A 23,010-nucleotide genomic window follows, 5' to 3' on the forward strand; every position below is an offset into this window, starting at 1 on the left:
TAGTTTAATATCAGGTAGTGATATTAAACTGCCCTCCAACTTTGTTTTTCTTTCTCAAGATTGCTTTGGCTATTAAGGGTCTTTTGTGGTTCCATATAAATTTTAGATTATTTGTTTTAGTTCTGTGCAAGATACCATTGTATTTTGATAGGGAGTACATTGAATCTATAATTTGTGTAGTATGGAAATTTGAACAATGTAGTTATGAATCTGTTCAGATTTTGTTTCTTTTTGATTCATTCTTGAAAGATTTTGTTTCTGAGAATTTATCCACTTCTAGGTTTTCCAATTTGTTGGCATAAAGTTGTTTGTGGTATTCCTTTATAATCCTCTGTATTTCTGTAGGATCAGTTGTCACTTCTCTTTCATTTCTGATTTTATATATTTGGGCCCTCTCTTTTTCTCTTTTTATAATCAATCATGAATATATATATTAGAGCCCTGGTGCACGAAATTCGTGCACTCGGGGGGTCCCTCAGCCCAGCCTGAGCCCTCTTGCAGTCCCGGAGCCCTCAGGGGATGTCCAATAGCTGTGGAGGCAGGAGAGGCTCTTGCCACCGCCACTGCGCTCACCAGCCGTGAGCCCAACTTCTGATTGAGTGGCGCTCCCCCTGTGGGAGCACACTGACCACCAGGGGCCAGCTCCTGCATTGAGCGTCTGCCCCCTGGTGGTCAGTGTGCATCATAGTGACTGGTCATTCTGCCGTTTGATTGATTTGCATATTAGCCTTTTATTATGTAGGAGATATATATATATATGAGTATGTGTGTATATATATATATATATATATATATATACACACACACACATACACACACACACACACACACACACACACACACACACACACACTAGAGGCCCAGTGCATGATTGAATCATGCATGTGTAGGGTCCCCTACACGCTTTCGCTTTCGATCGCGGGGGAGCTGGGTGCCTGTCCGCTGGTGCACCAGGCCTTTCAGAAGCCTCCTGCGCAGCGGAGGCTTCTGAAAGGCCTGGTGCCTGAGGGGACAGGCACCCAGCTCCCATGCTTTTGCTTTTGATCGCAGGGGAGCTGGGTATCTGTCCGCTGGTGCACCAGGCCTTTCAGAAGCCTCCAGCGCGGCGAAGGCTTCTGAAAGGCCTGGTGCCTGAGTGGACAGGCACCCAGCTCCCACGCTTTTGCTTTTGATCGCTGGTGCACCAGGCCTTTCAGAAGCCTCCAGCGCGGCGGAGGCTTCTGAAAGGCCTGGTGCCTGTCCACTGGTGCCTGAGTGGACAGGCACCCAGCTCCCACGCTTTGCTTTCGATCACAGGGGAGTTGGGTATCTGTCCGCTGGTGCACCAGGCCTGAGCGGACTGTGGTGGGACGTGAGCTCGCTGCCCCAGAGGCCCCTTCTGTGCTGCAGCACAGCCATGGCGCAGAAGCTGAGCTGGAGCCGCCGCTGGCGATGCGAGCTCAGCGTCCCGCCAGCCCAATCAGCCACGCCCCCCCCCCGCGCCTCCTGGCCAATCGCGGGCATAGCGAAGGTACGGTCAATTTGCATATTTGTCTATTATTAGGTAGGATAATTGATTTCAGAGAGAAAGGGAGAGATAGAAACATCAATGATGAGAGAGAATTATTGATCAGCTGCCTTCTGCATGCCCCCTACTGAGGATTGAGCCTGTAACCCGGGCATGTGCCCTTGGCTGGAATTGAACCTGGGACCCTTTAGTCTGCAGGCTGACAGTCTATCCACTGAGCCAAACCAGCTAGGGCTCTCTTTTTCTTGATGTGTCTGGCTAAAGGTTTATCAATTTTGTTTATCTTGTTAAACCAAAAGCTGGTTCTTTGTTTTCAAAGAACCAGCTTTTGGTTTCATTGATCTTTTGTGTGTGTGTGTTTTTAGCCTCTATTTTGTTTATTTCTGCTCTGATCTTGCTTCCTTCTTCCTGCTCACTTTGGGCTTTTTATTTCTATTTCTAGTTCCTTCAGGTGTAAGGTTAGATTGTATATTTGTGGTTTTTCTTATTTCTTGAGGTAGATCTGGAATTGCTGTGAACTTCCTTCTTAGAACTGCTTTGGCTATGTCCAATAGATTTGAGGTCATTATGTTTTCATTTTCATTTGTCTCAGGTGTCTTTTGATTTTTTCCTTGACCTCATTGTTAACAATTCATTGTTTAGTAACTTGTTATTTAGCCTCCATGTGTTTGTGTGTTTTCAATTTTCTTCATGTAAATGATTTCTAATTTCATGCCATTGTCATCGGAGAACATGCTTGGTATGATTTCAGTCTTAAACTTATTGAGATTTGTTTTGTGGCCTAACGTGTTCTATCTTGGAAAATGTTCCATGTACTCTTGAAAAGAATGTATATTCTCCTGCTTTCAGGTGAAATGTTCTAAAAATATTAATTAAACCGGTCTAGTCTAATGTGTCATTTTAGGCCACTCTTTCCTTGTTGATTATCTGTTTGATCTATACATTGATGTCAGTGGGGTGTTAAAGTCCCCTACTCTTACTGTATTACTGGTAATCTCTTCCTTATGTCCATCAATATTTGCTTTATATATTTAAGTGCTCCTATGTTGGGTGCATAAATGTTTACAAGAGTTATATCCTCTTGTTGGATTGATCCCTTTATCGTTATAAATGTCCTTCTTTGTCTCTAGTTACTGCCTTTGTTTTAAAGTCTATTTTGTCTCTTACAAGTATTGCTACTCCAGTTTACTTTTTGTTTACATTTGCACAAAATATCTTTTTTCATTTCTTTACATTCTGTGTCTATCAAGCTGAAGTGGGTCTCTTTTAGATAGCATATGTATGTATCGTTCTTGATTGATATTCATTCAGCCATTCTATGTCTTTTGATTGGAGCATTTAGTCCATTTACATTTAAAGTAATTATTGATAGATATGTAGTTATTCCATTTTATTAATTGTTTTCTGAATGTATTTTAGTTCCCTGTTCCTTTCTTATTTTCTTGCTATCTTCTTTTGTATGTTTATGACTTTCTATAGTGTTCTGTTTGGATTCCTTTCTCTTTATTTCTAGTATATATCATACAGATTTTTGGTTTGTGATTAATATATGCTTCATATAAACTAAGTTATATTCGTAGCAGTCTGTTTTAAGTTGATGCTTGCTTAAGTTCAAACATATTACAAAATCACTACAATTTTTGCTCATCCCTTCTAGGTTTATGTTTTTGTCATTTTTTACTTTTGCGTCTATGAGTGTATTCCTTAATTGTTATAATTACACATGATCTTCCTACTTTGCATTTAACATTTTTTGTAATACTGGTGTAGTGGTAATGAACTCCTTTAGCTTTTTCTTGCCTGGGAAACTCTTTATCTCATTTGATTCTAAATGATAGCCTTGCTGGGAAGAGTAATCTTGGTTGTAGTTCCTTGCTTATCATCACTTTGAATATTTCTTGTCAATCCCTTCTGGCCTGCAAAGTTTCTGTTGAGAATTAGCTGATAGTTTTATGGGAGCTTCTTTGTATTTAACTAATTGCTTTTCTCTTGCTACATTTAAAATTTTCTCTTTTTCTTTAAACCTTTTGCATTTTAATTATGATGTCTTGGTGTGGACCTATTTGGATTCATCTTGTTTGGGACTCTCTGTGCTTCCTGGACTCATATGTCTATTTCCTTTGCCAGGTTAGGGAAGTTTTCCATCATTATTTCTTCAGTAGTTTTCAATCTCTTGTTCTCTCTCTTCTTCTTTTGGTACCCTTATGATGCAAATGTTGGTATGCTTGATTTTGTCCCAGAGGTCACTTAAACTGTCCTCAGTTTTTAAAATTCTTTTTTTCTTTTTGCTACTCTTATTGGGTATTTTCTGCTACCTTGTGTTCCAGATCATTGATTCGATCATCTGCTTCATGTCATTTGTTGTTGATTCTTGCTAGTATATTTTTCATTTCAGCTATTGTAATCTTCATTTCTAACTGGTTCTTTTTTTATGTTTTCCACCTCACTGAGTTCATCTAATCTTCCTCTAAGTTCGTTGAGCATCCATCACACAGTGTTTTCAACTTTGTATCTGGTAGGTTGCTTATCTCTATATCATGTAGTTGTTTTCTGGAGTTTTGTCCTGTTCTTTCATTTAGGACATGTTTCTTCATCTCCTCATTTTGACTGCCTCCCTGCATTCATTTCTATGTATTAGGTAGATCTGCTATGTCTCCCAGTCTTTGCAGAGTGGCCTTATGTAGTACATGTTCTGTGGGTCCCAGTAGCCCAGTCTTTCTAATTACCTAAGCTGGGAGTTTTAGGGTTTTCCCTTGTATGAGTTGTGTGTGCCCTTCTATTGTAGTTGAGCTTTGATTGCTGTTGGCATGTCATAGGTTTGGTTGACCCTCAGACTAACTGGCTTTGAATACTGGCTATGACTACAGTGGGTGAGCTGTTGTGTGGGAGCTGACCCTATGAAGAGGGAATCACTTTAGTGGGCTCTGGTGCCTATTGAGTTTGCCCTTTTGGTATATTGTTTGTGGAGCTGGTTGGGTGGTGCTTTTGGCCACCCGGTATGTTGGTTCTGGAGCCTTTTGGGAGAGGTTCCAGTGTAGGCCAAGGTCAATTGCCACTTGTGCTGGGCTTGAGGTCACCCGGTAGAAGCTACAAAGTGATCTGCAGTTGATTGCTGTTTGTACAGGGCTTGGAGGCATTTGGGAGATGGCATGGTGCGAACTGAAGCCAGCTGTTACTTTTGCTGGGCTTGGGACCCTTTAGTGGGTACCTTGATGTAAGCTGAAGCCAGTGCTAACTTGTGCCTGGCTATAGCTGCTTAGTTGAAGCTACATTTTAAACTAAGAGTGGCCACCACTTATTCCAGGCTTGTAGCCACCTGATGGGAGTTACAAACTTACTCGTTCTGGGCTCCAGTCACTGCTTATGCTGGGCCTAGGGCTGCTTGCCGGGCACCCTGAAGTCAGCTGCTGCTTGTTTGGGGTTTGTGGGCCTTTGAGGGATTTTAGGGAGGTCCACAGCATGAGCCTAGGCAGGACCCCTGTGTGGAGCAGCCACTAGAGGGCTGGACTTGAGTGGGGTGGGGTCTTAGGGTCTCACCAGGGAGGGCTAATACTCACTTGTGCCCACTGGCTGAGTGGGAGGAGTGTTCAACAAAGGAATAATGATGCCTATCAGCACTTCCTCAGGGAGACCTGCTCCTTCAGTCCTTGCTCTGAAACCAATTCCTCCCTGGATGTCCCTGGCACTTTTCAAGCTGCTGTCCCTTCTCTGGAGCCCAGAATGAGTGAGTTTGTCAGCGAGCAAGTTCATGCACAAGACCTTTAAGAAGACAACTTGATCTTCAGCAGTCCTCTGGCTCACTGTACTCAGTCCCTGCTGGTTTTCACAACCAGATATTATGGGGACTCTTTTCCTGGCACTGGTGCCCCAGGTTGGGACCCATTGCTCCTCAGGGGGGACCTCTGCAGCCCAGCTCTTCCCTCCTGATCCTTTTTTTAAATTTTTATTTAAGGTATTACAAATATTAGTACATATGTCTCCTTTCCCCCCCCATATTGACACTACCCCCCTCCCCCGCCTCCTCTACTCCCTGGCCTCTAGCCCCGACACTTGCCCTCACCCCACCCCCCAGTGTTTTGCATCTGTTGGTTGTGCTTATATGCATGCATACAAGTCCTCCGGTTGATTCCTCCTGATTCTTAATCACTACACTTTGGATGTGAAACCTGCTGGTTCTGTGTCTCTGCTCCTCCTACCAGTCTTGATATGACTTCTTTATATCCTTAGTTATAGGACTTCTGTTCAGCTGATCTTCATGTGGTTTTCAATGATAGTTGTTCTATCACTTAGTTGTAATTTTAATGTGCTCATGGGAGTAGGTGGGCACAACGTTGAGCTCTTCCACTATCTTTACTGGAAGTTCATAGAATCTTAACTAATAAATGTAGGAGAAATAATGGAACTAGAAAATTACTATTGGATAGCTATTGTAGTAATCATTCATGTAAAAAACATTCATTACTAGATGCTAAACCTCATGGAGGAAAGCTTGATAAATATATTTGTACTAGAGGCCCACTGCACGAAATTCGTGCACAGGGTTGGGGGTGTGTCCCTCAGCCCAGCCTGCACCCTCTCCAATCTGGGATCCCTCTCAAAATCTAGGACTGCTTGCTCCCCAATTGCTCACCTGCCCTGCAGGCCTGGTCGCTCCCAACTGCCCTCCCCTGCAGGCCTGGTTTCCCCAACTGCTCTCCCCTGCTGGCCCGGTCACCCCTAACTGCCCTCCCTTGCCAGCCTGGTCGTCCCTAACTGCCCTCCCCTGAAGGCCTGGTTGCCCCCAACTGCCCTCCCTTGCCAGCCTGGTCACCCCTAACTGCCCTCCCCTGAAGGCCTGGGTCCCCCCTACTGCCCTCCCCTGCAGGCCTGGTCGCCCCTAACTGCCCTCCTCTGCCGACCCGGTCACTCCTAACTGCCCTCCCCTGTAGGCCTGATCACCCCCAACTGTCCTCCCTTTCAGGCCTGGTCCCTCCCAACTATCCTCCCCTGCTGGCCTGATTGCCCACAACTGCCCTCCCCTGCCGGCCATCTTGTGTTCACATTGGGGTGGCCATCTTTGACCACATGGGAGTGGCCATCTTGTGTGTTGGAGTGATGGTCAATTTGCATATTACCTCTTTATTATATAGGATGATCTTAATATATTTCTCCTCCAATACTTATTAAAAGCAAAGTAGTAAAAAGTAACTTTATGGTGCAGAAGCCTGAGAGATACAGCTTTCATCAAGAGTCTGATGTTAACATCCCAGGTCATGAGATAAATTGAAATCAAGTTTTATCTGATAAGATGCAATGAAAGGAACATATCACTTCTTTAATATTCCTGCCAAAGATGCATAATCTGGTTATAGTCATAAAGAAATATTAGACAAAGACAAATATGGGGAGACATTCTGTAATTTTCAAAATTATCAGGCATGCAAGTCAAGGAAAATCTGAGGAACTATTCCAAACTGAAAGAAACCAGAGACAAGATGTGCAGTTCTGAACAGTGTAAAATAACAATGTGTAATTCTGAACTAGCTTTTTTGTTATAAAAGCCATATTGGAACAATTGGCAAAACTTGAATGGAATGTGAGGACTATATGGTAGTAATATGTCAATATCAATTTCCTGATTTTTTAAAAATATTTTATTGATTTCAGAGAGGGAGAGAGAGATAGAAACGTCAGTGAAGAGAGAGAATCATTGATTGGCTGCCTCCTGCACGTCCCCTATTGGGATTGAGCCCGCAACCTGGGCATGTGCCCTTGACTGGGAATTGAACCAGGACCCTTCCGTCTGTAGGCTGATGCTCTATCCACTGAGCCAAACCGGTTAGGGCAATTTTCTGATTTTTATGATTGAAAATGTTTCTAGGAAATATTGGTGATGGGATAGCAGATGAGCAACTTACTCTCAAGTGGTTTGGGGGCAAATTATGTATACTATATTTCTACTTTTCTGTAACCTTGTAATTTTTTAAAAACTATTTTTTAAAATGTTTTTGGTGCTTAAAAACTAAAATTTATTTGAAAAATCACACACCTGAATTTAAAAAAAAAATATTTTTTTATTGATTTCAGAGAGGAAGGGAGAGAGGGAGAGATAGAAACATCACTGGTGAGAGAGAATCATTGATCAGCTGCCTCCTGCACGCCCTCTACCGGGGATCAAGCCCGCAACCCAGGCATGTGCCCTTGGCCGGAATCAAACCTAGGACCACTCAATCCGCAGGCAGACACTCTATCCACTGAGCCACACCAGCTAGGGCACCTAATTTCTTTATTTTTATTTTTATTTATTTTATTTTATTTTATTTTATTGATTTTTTACAGAGAGGAAGAGAGAGGGATAGAGAGTTAGAAACATCGATGAGAGAGAATCATCGATCAGCTGCCTCTTGCACACCCCCTACTGGGGATGTGCCTGCAACCAAGGTACATGCCCTTGACCGGAATCGAACCTGGGACCTTTCAGTCCACAGGCCGATGCTCTATCCACTGAGCCAAACCGGTTTCGGCTAGGGCACCTAATTTCTTAATGATGCTGAATAATGTAGGGGAATATATAATTTTAATAAATCAATTAAACAGTAAAATTAAATTTTTTTGTTCACTCATTTTCAGTAAAATTGCTTGTATTTTCCTTTAGAACTAGCATTCTAATGCTTATTAAGGTAGCATTTTTTTTTCTATTTTACCTTGAAAGGTTGCTCAAGAAACAGATGTTAGAGCCCAGATTCGTCTGCAGTTTCGTGATGTGAATGGAGACTTTGTAGCTGTGCATAGATCTATGGTGTGTACTCAGAAAAGCAAAAAGACAGAATTTAAGACCCTGGAAGGAGTCATTACTAGAATAAAGTAGGTGATTATTTTATATTTGATTATCCGTTTATTTTATGTCTTTTAGTTTTTTTATGGTTTTTCCTATTACTTTGATTTTATTTTAGGGGAGCATATTAATTTTTTAACAGACTTTATTTTTTAGGGCAATTATAGGTTCTCAGCAAAATTGAGCAGAAAGGAGCCTGTATATTCCCTGCCTCTACATATGCACAGGCTCACCCACTGTCGCCATTTAATTTTTTACTTGGTTACAATTTATCAGTTAAACAGAATGATCCCATTAAAGATTTCTTGATAATGCTCCATTCTTTTGAGTAATTTATCAACAGTTGCTGAATTGAAGATCCATAGTCACTCAAATATAGATTGAATGAAAAAATGGTAGTATCGTGTAGGGATGGGTGAGATGAGAAGTAGACAAGTAGGAAAGAGTAATAATTGTCCTTTTCAACTGAACAGGTGTCATCTTGTAGTGAGTATGGATTTTGGAATTAGGCCACCCTGGATTTAAGGCTTTATCTTTGTTGAGCAAATTACTTAACTGTAACCTTACCCCCTTCCTTTTTTATTTATTTCTTATTTGTTAAACTAGAAATAATCCTTTTATTTAACCAGTAATGTGTAGCATCTATTATGTGTTAGAGCCACTATACTAGGCACTAGCTTCTCAAGCAGATTCTCTTCATTGGCTTTTAAGCACATACCTTTGATTTCAGTCCACTGCAGTTACTGTTTCCATCTTCCCCTTCACAGCCAATCTTCTCAGAAGAATTGTTGACACTTAACTGTTTCCATTTCTTTACTTTCTTCTCACTTCTTCTCTAGCCCCTTCCTCTACTGAAACAGCTACAACTAAGGTCACTAATAACCTCTGTATTAATTAAGATAATGCTATGGTTATATAAAATAGACCTCATAGTGAGTGAGTCTGTTTTTTTCATTTGTAAAATTAGGGTTCAGTATCACTGTACATATTAAAACAGATGTAAGGATGGTGCTAGTGCATATAAAATGCTTAATATGTATTAAGAGCTCATGTATTAGTTTTCTATGACTGCTATAACAAACCACAAATTTAGTGGCTTAAAACAACACAATTTATTTTTAAAAAATGTATTTTTATTGATTTCAGAGAGGAAGGGAGAGGGAGGGTGGAAGGGGGAGAGAGAGAGAGAGAGAGAGAGAGAGAGAGAGAGAGAGAGAGAGAAATATCATTGATGAGAGAGAATCATTGATCTGATGCCTCCTGTATGCCCCACACTGGAGATCGAGTCCACAACCCGGACATGTGCCCTAACTGGGAATTGAACCATGACTTCCTGGTTCATAGGTCAACGCTTAACCACTGAGCCATGCTGGCCAGGCAAAACAACACAATTTATTATCTTACAGTTATGTAATTTAGAAGTTTGAATTGGGTCTCACTAATCTAAAACCAGTGTATTGGCAGGGCTGTTTCTTTTTGGAGGCTCTTGTAACAGTCTGTTTCCTTGCTCTTTCCACCTTTTATTTTTTTTAAATGTATTTTTATTAATTTCAGAGAGGAAGGAAGAGGGAAAGAGAGAGAGAAACATCAATGATGAGAGAGAACCATTGATTTGGCTGCCACATGCACACCCCTGACTAGGGATTGAGCCAGCAACCCAGGCATGTGTCCTGACCAGGAATCAAACCGTGACCTCCTGGTTCATAGGTCGAAACTCAACCACTGAGCACACCAACTGGGCACTCTCTTTCTACCTTTCAGAGGCCACCCACATTCTTTGGTTCATGGCACTCTTCCTCCATATTCAAAGCCAGCAAAAGTGGACAGAGTTCTCACATTGCATCACTCTGACTTCCTCTTCTGCCTCCCTCTCCCAAACTTAAGGACCCTCTCCTTACCTTGGTCCACCCAGATAATCCAGGATAACCTATTTTAAAGTCAAATGAAGGGCAACTTTAATTTTATCTGTAATCTTAATTCCCCTTTGCCTCGTAAACTAACACATTCACAAATTCCAGGGATTGGAATATAGATCTCTTTGGAAGGCCATTGTTCTATGTACAACGCAATAAAAAGTAGATGTTAATCACTTCTTACTTGAACATGTTTTTAGATTTCCATGACATGTTGAAACATTGTTCCCTCTTTCTTTTCCTTAAAGCCAACTTCTACCCAGCCAATAAAGGTTGGAGCTCTACAGACTCAGTCCTAGATCCTCTTTCATTTTTGCTCTATATTCTTTTTAGATAATCTCATTCACACCTATTGCTCAAATTACTATGTATTCATAGGTAACTCACGGATTTATGTCTCCAGGCCAGACCTCTGTTTCTAGACCAATGTACTTAACTGCCTCTCTAATTTTTCTAGCAGTTGTTTCAAAGACGCTTCAAGATTCAGCTACACCAAATTCATGATCCTTTCCCTTGACTCCCCTTGAAAAACCTCTTACAGTTCTCTTACTCTCAGTGAATGACACCACTACCTATTAGTGATACAAGCCGAGAACCTAAGTCTGTTTTGACATCTTCCTTGCCCTTCATATTCAGTCCATTATCAAGTCATGTGGATTTAATCTAAATGTCTTTTTAGTTTGTTTCTTTCTATCTCTATGACGACCATTGCAGATCAAGCTACCATCATCTTTTCCTGGTCTAATGGGATAACTTTCTGCTCTATTTGTGTCCATTCAGTCCCACTACAAAACATTCTCACTTCATTCAGTGTAATGTTTTAAACATACATAAGGGAATATATAAACGACAGGAAGGATAGACACTATCTCTGCCCACCTCATCTAGTTGTTAAAAGATACTGGACAGAAGATATGAAAGAAAATGGTAGATTTGTCCTTCTGCTGAAAGATACTGAGAGATCTCTTGGAATCCAAGGACAAAGATGCTCCTCGCTCTGGGTATACTGCTCTCATTTAAGAGACCCCGAGGCAGTTCTCTTTATTGTATTGCTTTGGCAGTGTGACCCTAGAACTTGAGGTCTACTGATTAAGAATCCTCCCTGGATTTGCTAAATGGGTACCACTATGGTTTGTTTGCCTTTACTCTCCCTTTACAAACATGTGTCTGTTATTGAACAACCCCTTATCTAAACTATACAGTCTTTACATGTTTTTGTTTAAGGCACCTTTGCCTGTCTGCTGTGGATTATGTGTTTTGTTTTGTTCTCTTAAGGCTCTTATTTTTAAGTTCTAGGGATGGGAGGTAGTTTATTTTTCTCTATGTATTGTCTATAGGTATTTTAAATGATTGTAATTAAAAATCCAAATATGTAAAAACATATTACATAAATTCTTACTCTTTTTTCTGAACCACATAGTTTTACGTACTTCTTTTCTCAGTGAACTGCTGAATTATTTCAGAATACTTTTTAGCATGAGGAAGCTATTGTAAGAGGGATAAATGAAGGGACTTTTTTTTTTTTACAAGTATAACATAAAGGATTGATTTAAGCAATAGAATACATACAACTGGAGGTTATTTTACATAAATTCTTTATTTTCATTTTCTATAGGTATGGCGAAAAGGTTAGTCTCAGCTCTAAGTGTGCAGAAATTGACCGAGAGATGATAAGTTCTCTTGGGGTTTCCAAGTCTGTGCTAAATAATGTCATTTTCTGTCATCAAGAAGATTCTAATTGGCCTTTAAGTGAAGGAAAGGCTTTGAAGCAAAAATTTGATGAGATTTTTTCAGCAACAAGGTTCGTAACATTTAATTAGTCTCTGTAACCCATTAAGTTATTGATATGATTACAATTTGGATATGTCTTTCTTAAAACAGATAAAATTTTAAAAGCAAGAAAGTCATTAATTATTACTTCTCAGTGGCAACCAGTGGGCATATTTCCTTTCTGTTTTCTTTCTATGCATGTTAACTACCTGGTTGACAGTGTATATGTAACTTTTTCACTTACCATATGTCATAAGCATTTTCTAAGTTATTAAAAACCTTTAATGACTGCATAATATTTCATTGTATGAATATACTATCATTTACATAGCCAGAAATTTTTATTTAATGTCTTCATAGGTACATTAAGGCCTTGGAAACACTTCGGCAGGTACGCCAGACACAAGGTCAGAAAGTAAAAGAATGTCAAACAGAACTAAAATATCTGAAGCAAAATAAGGAAAAAGCTTGTGAGATCCGCGATCAGATTACTAGTAAGGAAGCCCAGTTAACATCTTCAAAAGAAATTGTCAAATCCTATGAGAATGAACTTGATCCACTGAAGGTAATTTGATTTCTTATATGCTAAGGAGAAAGTCACCTTTTACCATGGTAGCACTCACCCCTTATGTGCTTTATTTTTTTTATGAATTTGAATGATACATATATTTCTTGAAATATGTATAGTACATAATACTTGATAATGGTAATAAATTACTGTCTTACTGTTTTATGTATTTACTACACTGTACTTTTTATCATTATTTTAGGGTGTACTCTTTTTACTTATAAAAAATTTTTGCTATAGAACAGTATGCCTTGTTAACACCGGCAGTAGCTTCATACAACTCTTGTTCAGCGTGTCTCTTGTGCTTGATTTAATCTCATGTTATTTTGTTCAGCGTGTCCCCTACATGTACAGAATCTACTGCTAATGTTGCATTGAGGGATTGACCTGGAAACGAAATTAAAAGTAATTAAGGACTACACAGGTGGAGAATCAGTGATATTCATTGCTCTTCAGTCAGGCATTCTAACATAGCTACAGTCTTAAAGAACAAGAGCACAGTGATGAAAACTATTAAAGGATCTGCTTCATTGGAGGCAACGAGACTAACAAAAATTAAAGAAGGGACCTACGTCAAACATGATCTGAATTGGAGACCAGACACAGAAGTGTATTCCTCTCAGCACCTTGATGATCACAGCCAAAGCAAAAGGATTGTGATGTTAAAAGAAAAGGCTGGATTCTACTATCATGTTGAATTTACTGCTAGCTGTGGGCGGTTTAAACTATTCAAAAATAGTTATTCCGTGATGTGAAAGTGAGTGGTGAGTCTGTGAGTGCTGATGTGAAAGCAGTTGAAGAATTTTTGGAAACCCTAGAAAAGTTGATTTTTGAGGAAAATTACTTGCCAGAGCAAATATTCAATATGGATGAAACCTTTCTATTCTGGAAACGGATGCCTGGAAGGACTTTTATCCATAAGGAGGCCAGGTCAGTGCCAGGTTTCCAGGCTTTTAAGGACAGAATAATAGTCTCATTTTGAGACAGTATATCAGACGCAAATGGAAACTCTTTGTGATCTGGCACAGTGAGAACCCAAGGGCCTACAAGCATATCAGCGAACACAAACTGCTAGTGCAGTGATTGGCAAACTCATTAGTCAACAGAGCCCAATATCAACAGTATAACGATTGAAATTTCTTTTGAGAGCCAAATTTTTTAAACTTAAACTTCTTCTAACGCCACTTCTTCAAAATAGACTCACCCAGGCTGTGGTATTTTGTGGAAGAGCCACACTCAAGGGGCCAAAGAGCCACATGTGGCTCGCGAGCCGCAGTTTGCCGACCACGGTGCTAGTGTATTGCAGGAGTTATAAGAAGTCTTGGATGAACTAGCTGCTCTTCCAAAATGCACTCCTCAATTGCTGTGCCCACAAAACGGAGAAGTAGTATTTGGAGAATAACATAGACCTGTCAAGATTCTGCTTATTGATGATAGTGTTCTTGCACATCCTCCTTTCATTGGTGATCCTCATCCCAATATCAAAGTGGTGTTTTTCCCTCCAAACACCACCTGTTTGATCCAACGAATGGATCAAGGAATTATAGCTTTTTAAGACCTTTTACCTGAGGGGGACCTTTGCCCAGGCTATTGCTGCAGCTGAGGAAGATACTGAGAAGACACTGATGCAATTCTGGGAGAATTACAGCATCTATGACTGCATTGGGAACCTTGCTGGAGCTTGGGGTGATGTCACCAAGGAGTGTATGAATGGCATCTGGAAGAAGACACTTAAAGGGTTCATCCATGACTTCTAAGAAGTTTCCAGGATAAGGAGGTTACAAAAATCAACAAGACTATGGTTGAGATAGCAAACAACTTTAACCTGGATAATGGAAGAGCTCTTAGAGGTGGTTCCGGAGGAACTGACTAATGAGTTGTTAGAACTGGAATAGGAACACATAGAAGAAGAGGCAAGAAAAAAGGAAACTTCAGGAGAAGAAAAAGAAGACCCCCCCCTCCCAAGAATATTCTTAGTGAAGCCTTTAGCAGAAGCTTTTGCAGATTTCAACTGGCTCCTTAAAAAGTCTAATACCATGGACCCCAACACCAAAAGGTTTTCATTAATAGAGAGGAATATTCATGGTGCATAATCTGTTTACAAGCAAATCTATGATGAAACCAAGCAAACCACCATGGACATATTTCTGAAAAGAGTGACACCTACTTAAGATCCTCAGGCAGGTCCTTTAGGTGGTATTCCAGAAGAAGGGATTGCTATCATGGGTGATAAAAGCTCCATGTGTGTTATTGCCCCTCAAGACCTTCCATCTGGATGAGATGTGGAGGTGGAAGACCGTGATATTAGCCTAGGCTAATATGTGTGTTTGTATTTTAGGTTTTAACAATAACAACAAAAAAAGTTTAAAAAGTAAAAGAAAAAAAAAGGTAAAAGTAGAAAAAAATAGAATAAGGAAATAAAGTAAATATTTATATACAACTGTACAGTATGTTTGTATTTTAAGCTAAGTATTATCACAAAAAAATCAGAGTTAAAATGTTACAAAGTAAAAATGGTTAACTTGAAGAAAGCTAAGGTTAACTTGAAGAAAGAAAAATATTTTTTATTAATTTAGTGTAGGTTAAGTGTACAGTGTTTATGAAGTGTACAGTAATGTCGTAGGTCTTCACATTTACTCACCAGTCATTCACTCACTCTCCCAGAGCAACTTCAAGTCCTGCAAGCTCCATTCATGGCAAGTGGGTATATGTGGACCTATGCAATTCAAACACGTGTTGTTCAAGAATCTACTGTACCTTTTCTGTGTTTAGATATACAAATACTATTGGGTTATAGTTGCCTCCAGTATTCAGTACAGTTATATGCTATATAGATTTGTAGCTTAGGAGCAATAGGCTATACCCTAGAGCCTAGGTGTGTAGTAGGTTATGCCACCTAGGTTTGTATAAATGTACTCTGTGATATTTGCACAGTGACAAAATCACTTAATGCATTTCTCAGAATATATCTCCCTTGTTAAGTGATGCATGACTATATTTGCAAATGAGTATAGTTTTCTAAACTCTTGGTTTATAAAAAACACTTTAAGCAAATCCCATTTATTAATTTCACAAGCATTTGGGTGTTTCCTGTGTGCTAGGGTATACTATACATGGGGCTACAGGAATAATAAGGACCTTCCTCTGAAGGTATTCCTAGTCTAAATAAGTAAGAGCTTCTTGAAAATGGCTATTTTCTAGGTTTCAGATAGTAGATTTTTTAAAATTTAATAAATCTTTATTGTTCAGATTATTACAATTGTTCCTCTTTTTCCCCCCCATAGCTCCCCTCCACCCGGTTCCCACCCTACCCTCTGCCCTTACCTCCCCCGCACTGTCCTCATCCATAGGTATATGATTTTTGTCCAGTCTCTTCCCGCACCCCCCACACCCCTTTCCCCCTGAGAATTTTCAGTCCACTCCCTTTCTATGCCCCTGATTCTATTACATTCACCAGTTTATTCTGTTCATCAGATTTTTTATTCACTTGATTTTTAGATTCACTTGTTGACAGATATGTATTTGTTGTTCATAATTTTTATCTTTACCTTTTTCTTCTTCTTCCTCTTCTTAAAGAATACCTTTCAGCATTTCATATAATACTGGTTTGGCAGTGATGAACTCCTTTAGCTTTTTCTTATCTATGAAGCTCTTTATCTGACCTTCAATTTTGAATGATAGCTTTGCTGGGTAGAGTAATCTTGGTTGTAGGTTCTTGCTATTCATCACTTTGAATATTTCTTGCCACTCCCTTCTGGCCTGCATAGTTTCTGTTGAGAAATCAGCTGACAATCATATGGGTACTCCCTTGTAGGTAATTAACTGTTTTTCTCTTGCTGCTTTTAAGATTCTCTCTTTGTCTTTTGCTCTTGGCATTTTAATTATGATGTGTCTTGGTGTGGTCCTCTTTGGATTCCTCTTGTTTGGGGTTCTATGCGCTTCCTGGACTTACAAGTCTATTTCTTTCACCAGTTGGGGGAAGTTTTCAGTCATTATTTCCTCAAATAGGTTTTCAATACCTTGCTCTCTCTCTCTTCTTCTGGCACCCCCATAATTCGGATGTTGGTACGCTTGAAGTTGTCCCAGAGGTTTCTTATACTATTTCCAAATTTTTGGATTCTTTTTTCTTTTTGCTTTCCCTGTTGGGTGTTTTTTGCTTCTTTGTATTTCAAATCTTTGACTTGATTCTTGCGTTCCTCTAGTCTGCTGTTGGGTCTTTGTATAATATTTTTTATTTCAGTCAGTGTATGTTTAATTTCTGATTGGTCCTTTTTCATATCCTCGAGGGTCTCACTAAATTTATCAGCGGTTTCTAGGAAATTCTTGAAAAACCTTATAACTGTGGTTTTGAATTCTATATCCAGTCATTTGTTTTCCTCCATTTCTTTCGTTTGTGATCTGTTTCTTTGTCTCCGCATTTTTGCTGCTTCCCTGAGTTGGTAGGGTAGCTTTGTGTGCTAAGTGTCCTCTAGGGCACAGTGGCTCGGCCTCCCCAGTTACCTGAGGTGGACACTCTTGGTGCACCCCTTTGTGGACTGTGTGTACAGCCTTGTTCTAGATAAGTCTTGATTGTTGTTGGTATCACTAGGAGGAATTGACCTCTAGGCCAATTGGCTGTGAGGATCAGCTGTGTCTACACCGGGAGAACTTCTGTGCTGGAGACAGCCTTATGAGGCAAGACTTGCAAAATTGTAAAAGCCTCTGTGCTCAGCTTAGATGCGGCGGAGTCTCAGGGCTGAGCAGACAGTCTTGGCTTCCCGTCAGCCCTGCCCTATGAGGCCCCTGGGTCTCACTCTCCCTCGGTAATTGCTGCAAGCACCTCTAAGAGTAAGCTGCCCTCGAGTTTCGCCCGCTGCCAGACAGTCCAGTTTCTCCCCCAATGAATCTGGATTCCCAGATTCTTGCCCGGAACTGGAGTTCAGCACAGTGGGGAGCTTCGGTTTCCCACCCGCTAGAGAAAGCCAGCGGCACTCTCAGCAGTCAGTCCTCTCTGCGCGCCTCCAGACCTCTCCCCTGAGTTTCCGCCTGACAGTCCAGATTCCCCCCATATAAGACTGGGTCCCCAGGGTCTCGCCTGGAACTGGGGTTCAGTGCAGTCGGAACTGGGGTTCAGCGCATTCTGGAGCTTTTGTCTCCTTCCCGCTAGAGAAAGCCAGCCAGGCACTCAGCCACCCGCGCGCATGTCTCCGTACCTCAGCCTTTTGCAGCTCCTCTGATTCTCCATGTGCTTTCCTTTTTCCTTCTAGTTGTAGAATTTCCACTCAGCCAGCCTTCCTGTGGTTCTGGATGATGTTTGTTTTGTCTTTTAGTTGTTGTTTTGAAATTGTTGTGTGAGGCAGCAATTTCAGGTGTTTACCTATGCCGCCATCTTGGTTTCTCCTCAGATAGATTTTTTAAAGCCATTTAAAAATTACTGATTTGGTTTTTTAAAACTCACCTATAAATAAATACTTTATAAATCTTTGAGTTGTAAACTAGAAAACTTTGTTTTTGTTTCTATCACAATACCCATTGATATTAATGCATTCTTTAGTAAATATTTGTTTTGTGCATAGCACTATGTCAGGTGCTCTTGAGGATGAGGAAGCCAAAGACTTGGATCTTGCTTTTAAAAGAACTTAAAATCTAGCCCGGCCAGTGTTGCTCAGTGGTTGAGCATCGACCTATGAACTAGGAGGTCATGGTTTGATTCCCAGTCAGGGCAGCATGATTCCCATGCTGGGGTTGTGGGCTCAATCCCCAGTGTGGGGTGTACAGGAGGCAGCTAATCAATGATTCTCTCTCATCATTGATGTTTCTATCTCTCTCCCTCTCCCTTCCTCTCTGAAAAAAAAAAAGTCCACAAAAAAGAGAAAATATTTGCAAGCTATGTATCTGACAAGGGACTTATATCTGGAACATAAAAATAACAGATAACTCGAAACCAAGATGGCGGCATAGGTAAACACCTGAAATTGCTGCCTCGCACAACCACTTCAAAACTACAACTAAAAGAGAAAACGGACATCATCCAGAACCACAGGAAGGCTGGCTGAGTGGAAATTCTACAACTAGAAGGAAAGAGAAAAGAACACTGAGACTCAGAGGAGGTGCAAAAGTAAAGTGCAGAGGTACGGAGGCGCGTGCGGAAAGGGCTGGCAATTGAGTATGCGGTTGTCTTTCTCAACCGGGAGGGAGACACAAGCTCCTGACTGCTCTGAACTCCAGTTCTGGGCGAGACTCTGGGGACCCAGACTCATATGGGGAGAAACTGCACTGTCTGGCATTGGGTGGAACTCCAGGGTGGCTTTCTCTCAGAGGTGCTTGCAGTGATTACCGCGGGACACTGAGACCCGGGGGCCTCTTAGGGCAGGGCTGAGGATCAGCCATTGCTGTTTGCTCCGCCCTGTGGATTCCCTGAGACCCCGCCCCACCCAAGCTGTGCACAGAGGCTTTTGCATATGAATGGCCTGGCCCTTTGCAATCTAAAATTAACTAACAAACTGCAGCTGGGTCAGAGAGACCCAAAACATCCAAAAGAAGGCCCAAGGTCCCACAGCAGCTTGCATTGCTTCACAGCTGGGCCTCATCTGGGCACCTCCAAACCCCAAACAAAGAAGAGGAATCTGCAGATCTCTCCATAACTCCTGCTAGGTGGCCTCAGGCAGAGGCTAAATTAGCACCTCCTTAGAGTTCTAAGAGCCAGTGTACCCAGTGGTCAGAGTGGGACCATCCAGATTACAACTCCTCAGATCCATAAAGGACATACTCAGGGGGCAGACTCAGTGAGCACCAAAGCCCCACTGAAGCAAGTCTTGCCCCATAAGGGTGTCGCCAGCACAGAAATTCTCCCATCATAAACACAGCTGATTCTCACAGCCAATTGGCCTGGTGGTCAATTCCTCCCAGTGATACCAACAACAATCAAGGCTTAACTACAACAAGACTGTGTACACAGCCCACAAAGTAGTGCACCAAGAGATTCCACCTCAGATAACAGGGGAGGCTGAGCGACTGGGCCCTATAGGACACCTAGCACACAAAGCCACTCTATCAACACAGGGAAGCAGCCAAAATGCAGAGACAAACAGTTCACAAATGCAAAATACTGGATTTAGAGTTCAAAACCATGGTTAAAAGCTTTTTCAAGAATTTTCTAGAACCCGCCGATAAATTTAGTGAGACCCTCGAGGATATGAAAAAGGACCAATTAGAAATTAAGCATACACTGACTAAAATAAAAAATAATATACAGAGATCCAACAGCAGACTAGAGGAACACAAGAATCAAGTCAAAGATTTGAAATACAAAGAAGCAAAAAACACCCAACCGGGAAAACAAAAAGAAAAAAGAATCCAAAAATATGAAGATAGTGTAAGAAGCATCTGGGACAACTTCAAGCGTACCAACATCAGAATAATGGGGGTGCCAGAAGAAGAGAGAGAGAGCAAGATATTAAAAACCTATTTGAAGAAATAATGACAGAAAACTTCCCCCAACTGGTGAAAGAAATAGACTTACAAGTCCAGGAAGCGCAAAGAACCCCAAACAAAAGGAACCCAAAGAGGACCACACCAAGACACATCATAATTAAAATGCCAGGAGCAAAAGACAAAGAGAGAATCTTAAAAGCAGCAAGAGAAAAACAGTTAATTACCTACAAGGGAGTACCCATATGATTGTCAGCTGATTTCTCAACAGAAACTATGCAGGCCAGAAGGGAGTGGCAAGAAATATTCAAAGTGATGAATAGCAAGAACCTACAACCAAGATTACTCTACCCAGCAAAGCTATCATTCAAAATTGAAGGTCAAATAAAGAGCTTCATAGATAAGAAAAAGCTAAAGAAGTTCATCACTGCCAAACCAGTATTATATGAAATGCTGAAAGGTATTCTTTAAGAAGAGGAAGAAGAAGAAAAAGGTAAAGATAAAAATTATGAACAACAAATACATATCTGTCAACAAGTGAATCTAAAAATCAAGTGAATAAAAAATCTGATGAACAGAATAAACTGGTGAATATAATAGAATCAGGGGCATAGAAAGGGAGTGGATGACAATTCTCAGGCGGAAAAGGGTGTGGCGGTGCGGGAAGTGACTGGACAAAAATCATACACCTATGGATGAGGACAATGGAGGGTGGGGTAAGGGCAGAGGGTGGGGTGGGAACCGGGTGGAGGGGAGTTATGGGGGGGAAAAAGAGGAACAACTGTAATAATCTGAACAATAAAGTTTTATTTTAAAAAAATAACACATAACTCAATAATGAATAACAGTTTGAAAATGGGCAAAGGTTCTGAATAGATAGTTCTCCGAAGTAGATATGTGTCCAGTGAGCATATGAAAAGATGCTTGACAACAGTATTCATCAGGAAATGCAAATCAAAACCACAATGAAATGCCACCTCGCACTTACTGGAATGAGTATAAATAAAAAAAATAAGTGTTGGTGAGTATGTGGAGAAATTGTAGCCCTTATACATGCTGGTATGAATGTAGAAAATAGTTCAGCAAGTTCCTCAAAATGTTGAACATGAGTTCTCATATGACCCAGAAGTTTTAATCTGAAGTATCTTAACCCCAAAGGAAATTAAAACATAAATCTGCATAAAAAATTGTATAGGAATGTTCATAGCAGTATTATGCATAATAGGAAAAAAATGAAAACAACTCAGATGTCATAAATACCTGATCAATAAAATATGACATATCCATATATTGGATTATTATTTAGCCATAAAAAGAAATGAAGTTCTCATACATGCTAAGTAAAGAAGCCAATCACAAAAGACCACATATTGTATGATTCCATTTATTTGAAATGTTCAGAATTGGTAAATGGTTAGATAGAAAATAGATTAGTCATTGCCATGGGTAGGTGGTAGAGAGGAATGATTAATGACTGCTAATGGATACAGGGTTTCTGTTTAGAAATTGAAAATGTCCTAAGAATAGATGATGGTGATGGTTGTGCAACTCTGACTACACTAAAAAACGATGAATTGTACACTTTAAATGGATGAGTTGTATGGTATGTAAATTATATCCCAATAGTGCTGTTTAAAAAAAGTGATGGCCTTTAATATAAATCTGTTGCAAGGTGTCCAGGGAGGAAGCATGGCTGAGCTGGGCCTTAAAGAATGGGAAAATTAAATCAACAGATTGGAAGGCATTTTATGTATGTTTGTATTTATTTTGCATTTTTTTCTTTATAAGTAATCTATGCTCACAAAGAAAAAAATTACAGAAGAATATTAATTTAAAGTAAGAGATGTTCTTCCTACTTATTGTTTTTGGCCTCCCAGACACATCAAACCAAAAACTTTTTTTGCATATATGTAATATATGCATATATTCACATGTATATAAGTATATATTCACACATACAAGCTTATCAAAACAGGATTGTGTGAGAAGAGCCTGGGTTAAGTAAATCAGGATAAAAGGAGTAAGAGATTATTACAGTCAGATTATGAAGAGCTAATGGGTTTAGAACTTAGTTCAGTAGACAAAAGAATGACATAAGTATGCCAATCTTAGTATGAGTTGTCTTGATAACTATGTGTAAATATTGTAGTAATTACCAAGATACTGGAACCCATTTTATTTTCTTCAGGGGCAGCCTGGTTGGAAAGATGACAAGCACATGTAAGTCAGAAATAGAGCTGTAAGCTCTGAAGTTGCCAGAAAGGATTTTATGAGACTAAATTTGGAGTATGTTTTAAACCAAATATGGGTAGTTAATTAGAGCCATAGGGACAGTAAAATGAAAACTGTCTTTGAACACTACCAAGGAAATTCATATAGCTGAAGTAGAGAATTTGAATAGGAAATATATCAAGATAGGGCTGTGATAATATCTGATATTTATTTGAGTGGTGCCAAGATTCTAAGACTGTAGCAAACATTGAGGTGTTTGTAAATTTCTTTGTTTAATTTGACTAGTTCTCCAAGGTTTTAATCTTATTCTCTTCAGAGACTAGTCCAGTGCCTGGCACATAGCAGGTGGGTCAGTAGTATTTAAGTGGGTTATTTCCAAAGTCCTTTTTTAGCTCTAATATTTGAGAATTCTTTCCTTCATAGAACTCAGCATAAAGTTTGGATCAAGTCACCTTCCCAGCTGCCATCCAGGGTTAGCTTCATTTCACTACTGCACTATAATTCATTCTTAGTCATTTTTACAGATTCCCCCAGTCTTTAAGAACTCTCTCATAAACTACTTTATTTCCATCCCACCACATTGGCTCATTTAGCCCTGTTTTTCTTTCTATCAGTGAAAACTGCTTGAGAAATTTGTTTTCAAGTTCAAAAACACCCTCTGGCCCTCTTATTTATTTTTCCCTACACACAAGTTCATAGTCATCTATACTAATAAATACTAATAAAAGGGTAATATGCTAATTAGACCAGATCGACCAGACGTCTTCCAGAAGTATGCCGTTCTTGCAGACAAAAC

General features: G+C 40.1%; 1 protein-coding gene across 1 annotated transcript in view; it reads left to right on the plus strand.

The window, feature by feature from the left end:
• Positions 1 to 23,010, plus strand: part of RAD50 (RAD50 double strand break repair protein) — a 73,380-nt gene that overhangs the window by 9,918 nt on the left and 40,452 nt on the right. Inside the window, exons 3-5 of the mRNA XM_008142454.3 lie at positions 8,199 to 8,350; positions 11,850 to 12,035; positions 12,365 to 12,569. Coding sequence (XP_008140676.1) covers positions 8,199 to 8,350; positions 11,850 to 12,035; positions 12,365 to 12,569 — 543 coding nt within the window. The remainder of the gene's footprint in view (positions 1 to 8,198; positions 8,351 to 11,849; positions 12,036 to 12,364; positions 12,570 to 23,010) is intronic.

The sequence above is a fragment of the Eptesicus fuscus genome, chromosome 6, assembly GCF_027574615.1.
Source record: "Eptesicus fuscus isolate TK198812 chromosome 6, DD_ASM_mEF_20220401, whole genome shotgun sequence".
Lineage (NCBI taxonomy): Eukaryota > Metazoa > Chordata > Mammalia > Chiroptera > Vespertilionidae > Eptesicus > Eptesicus fuscus.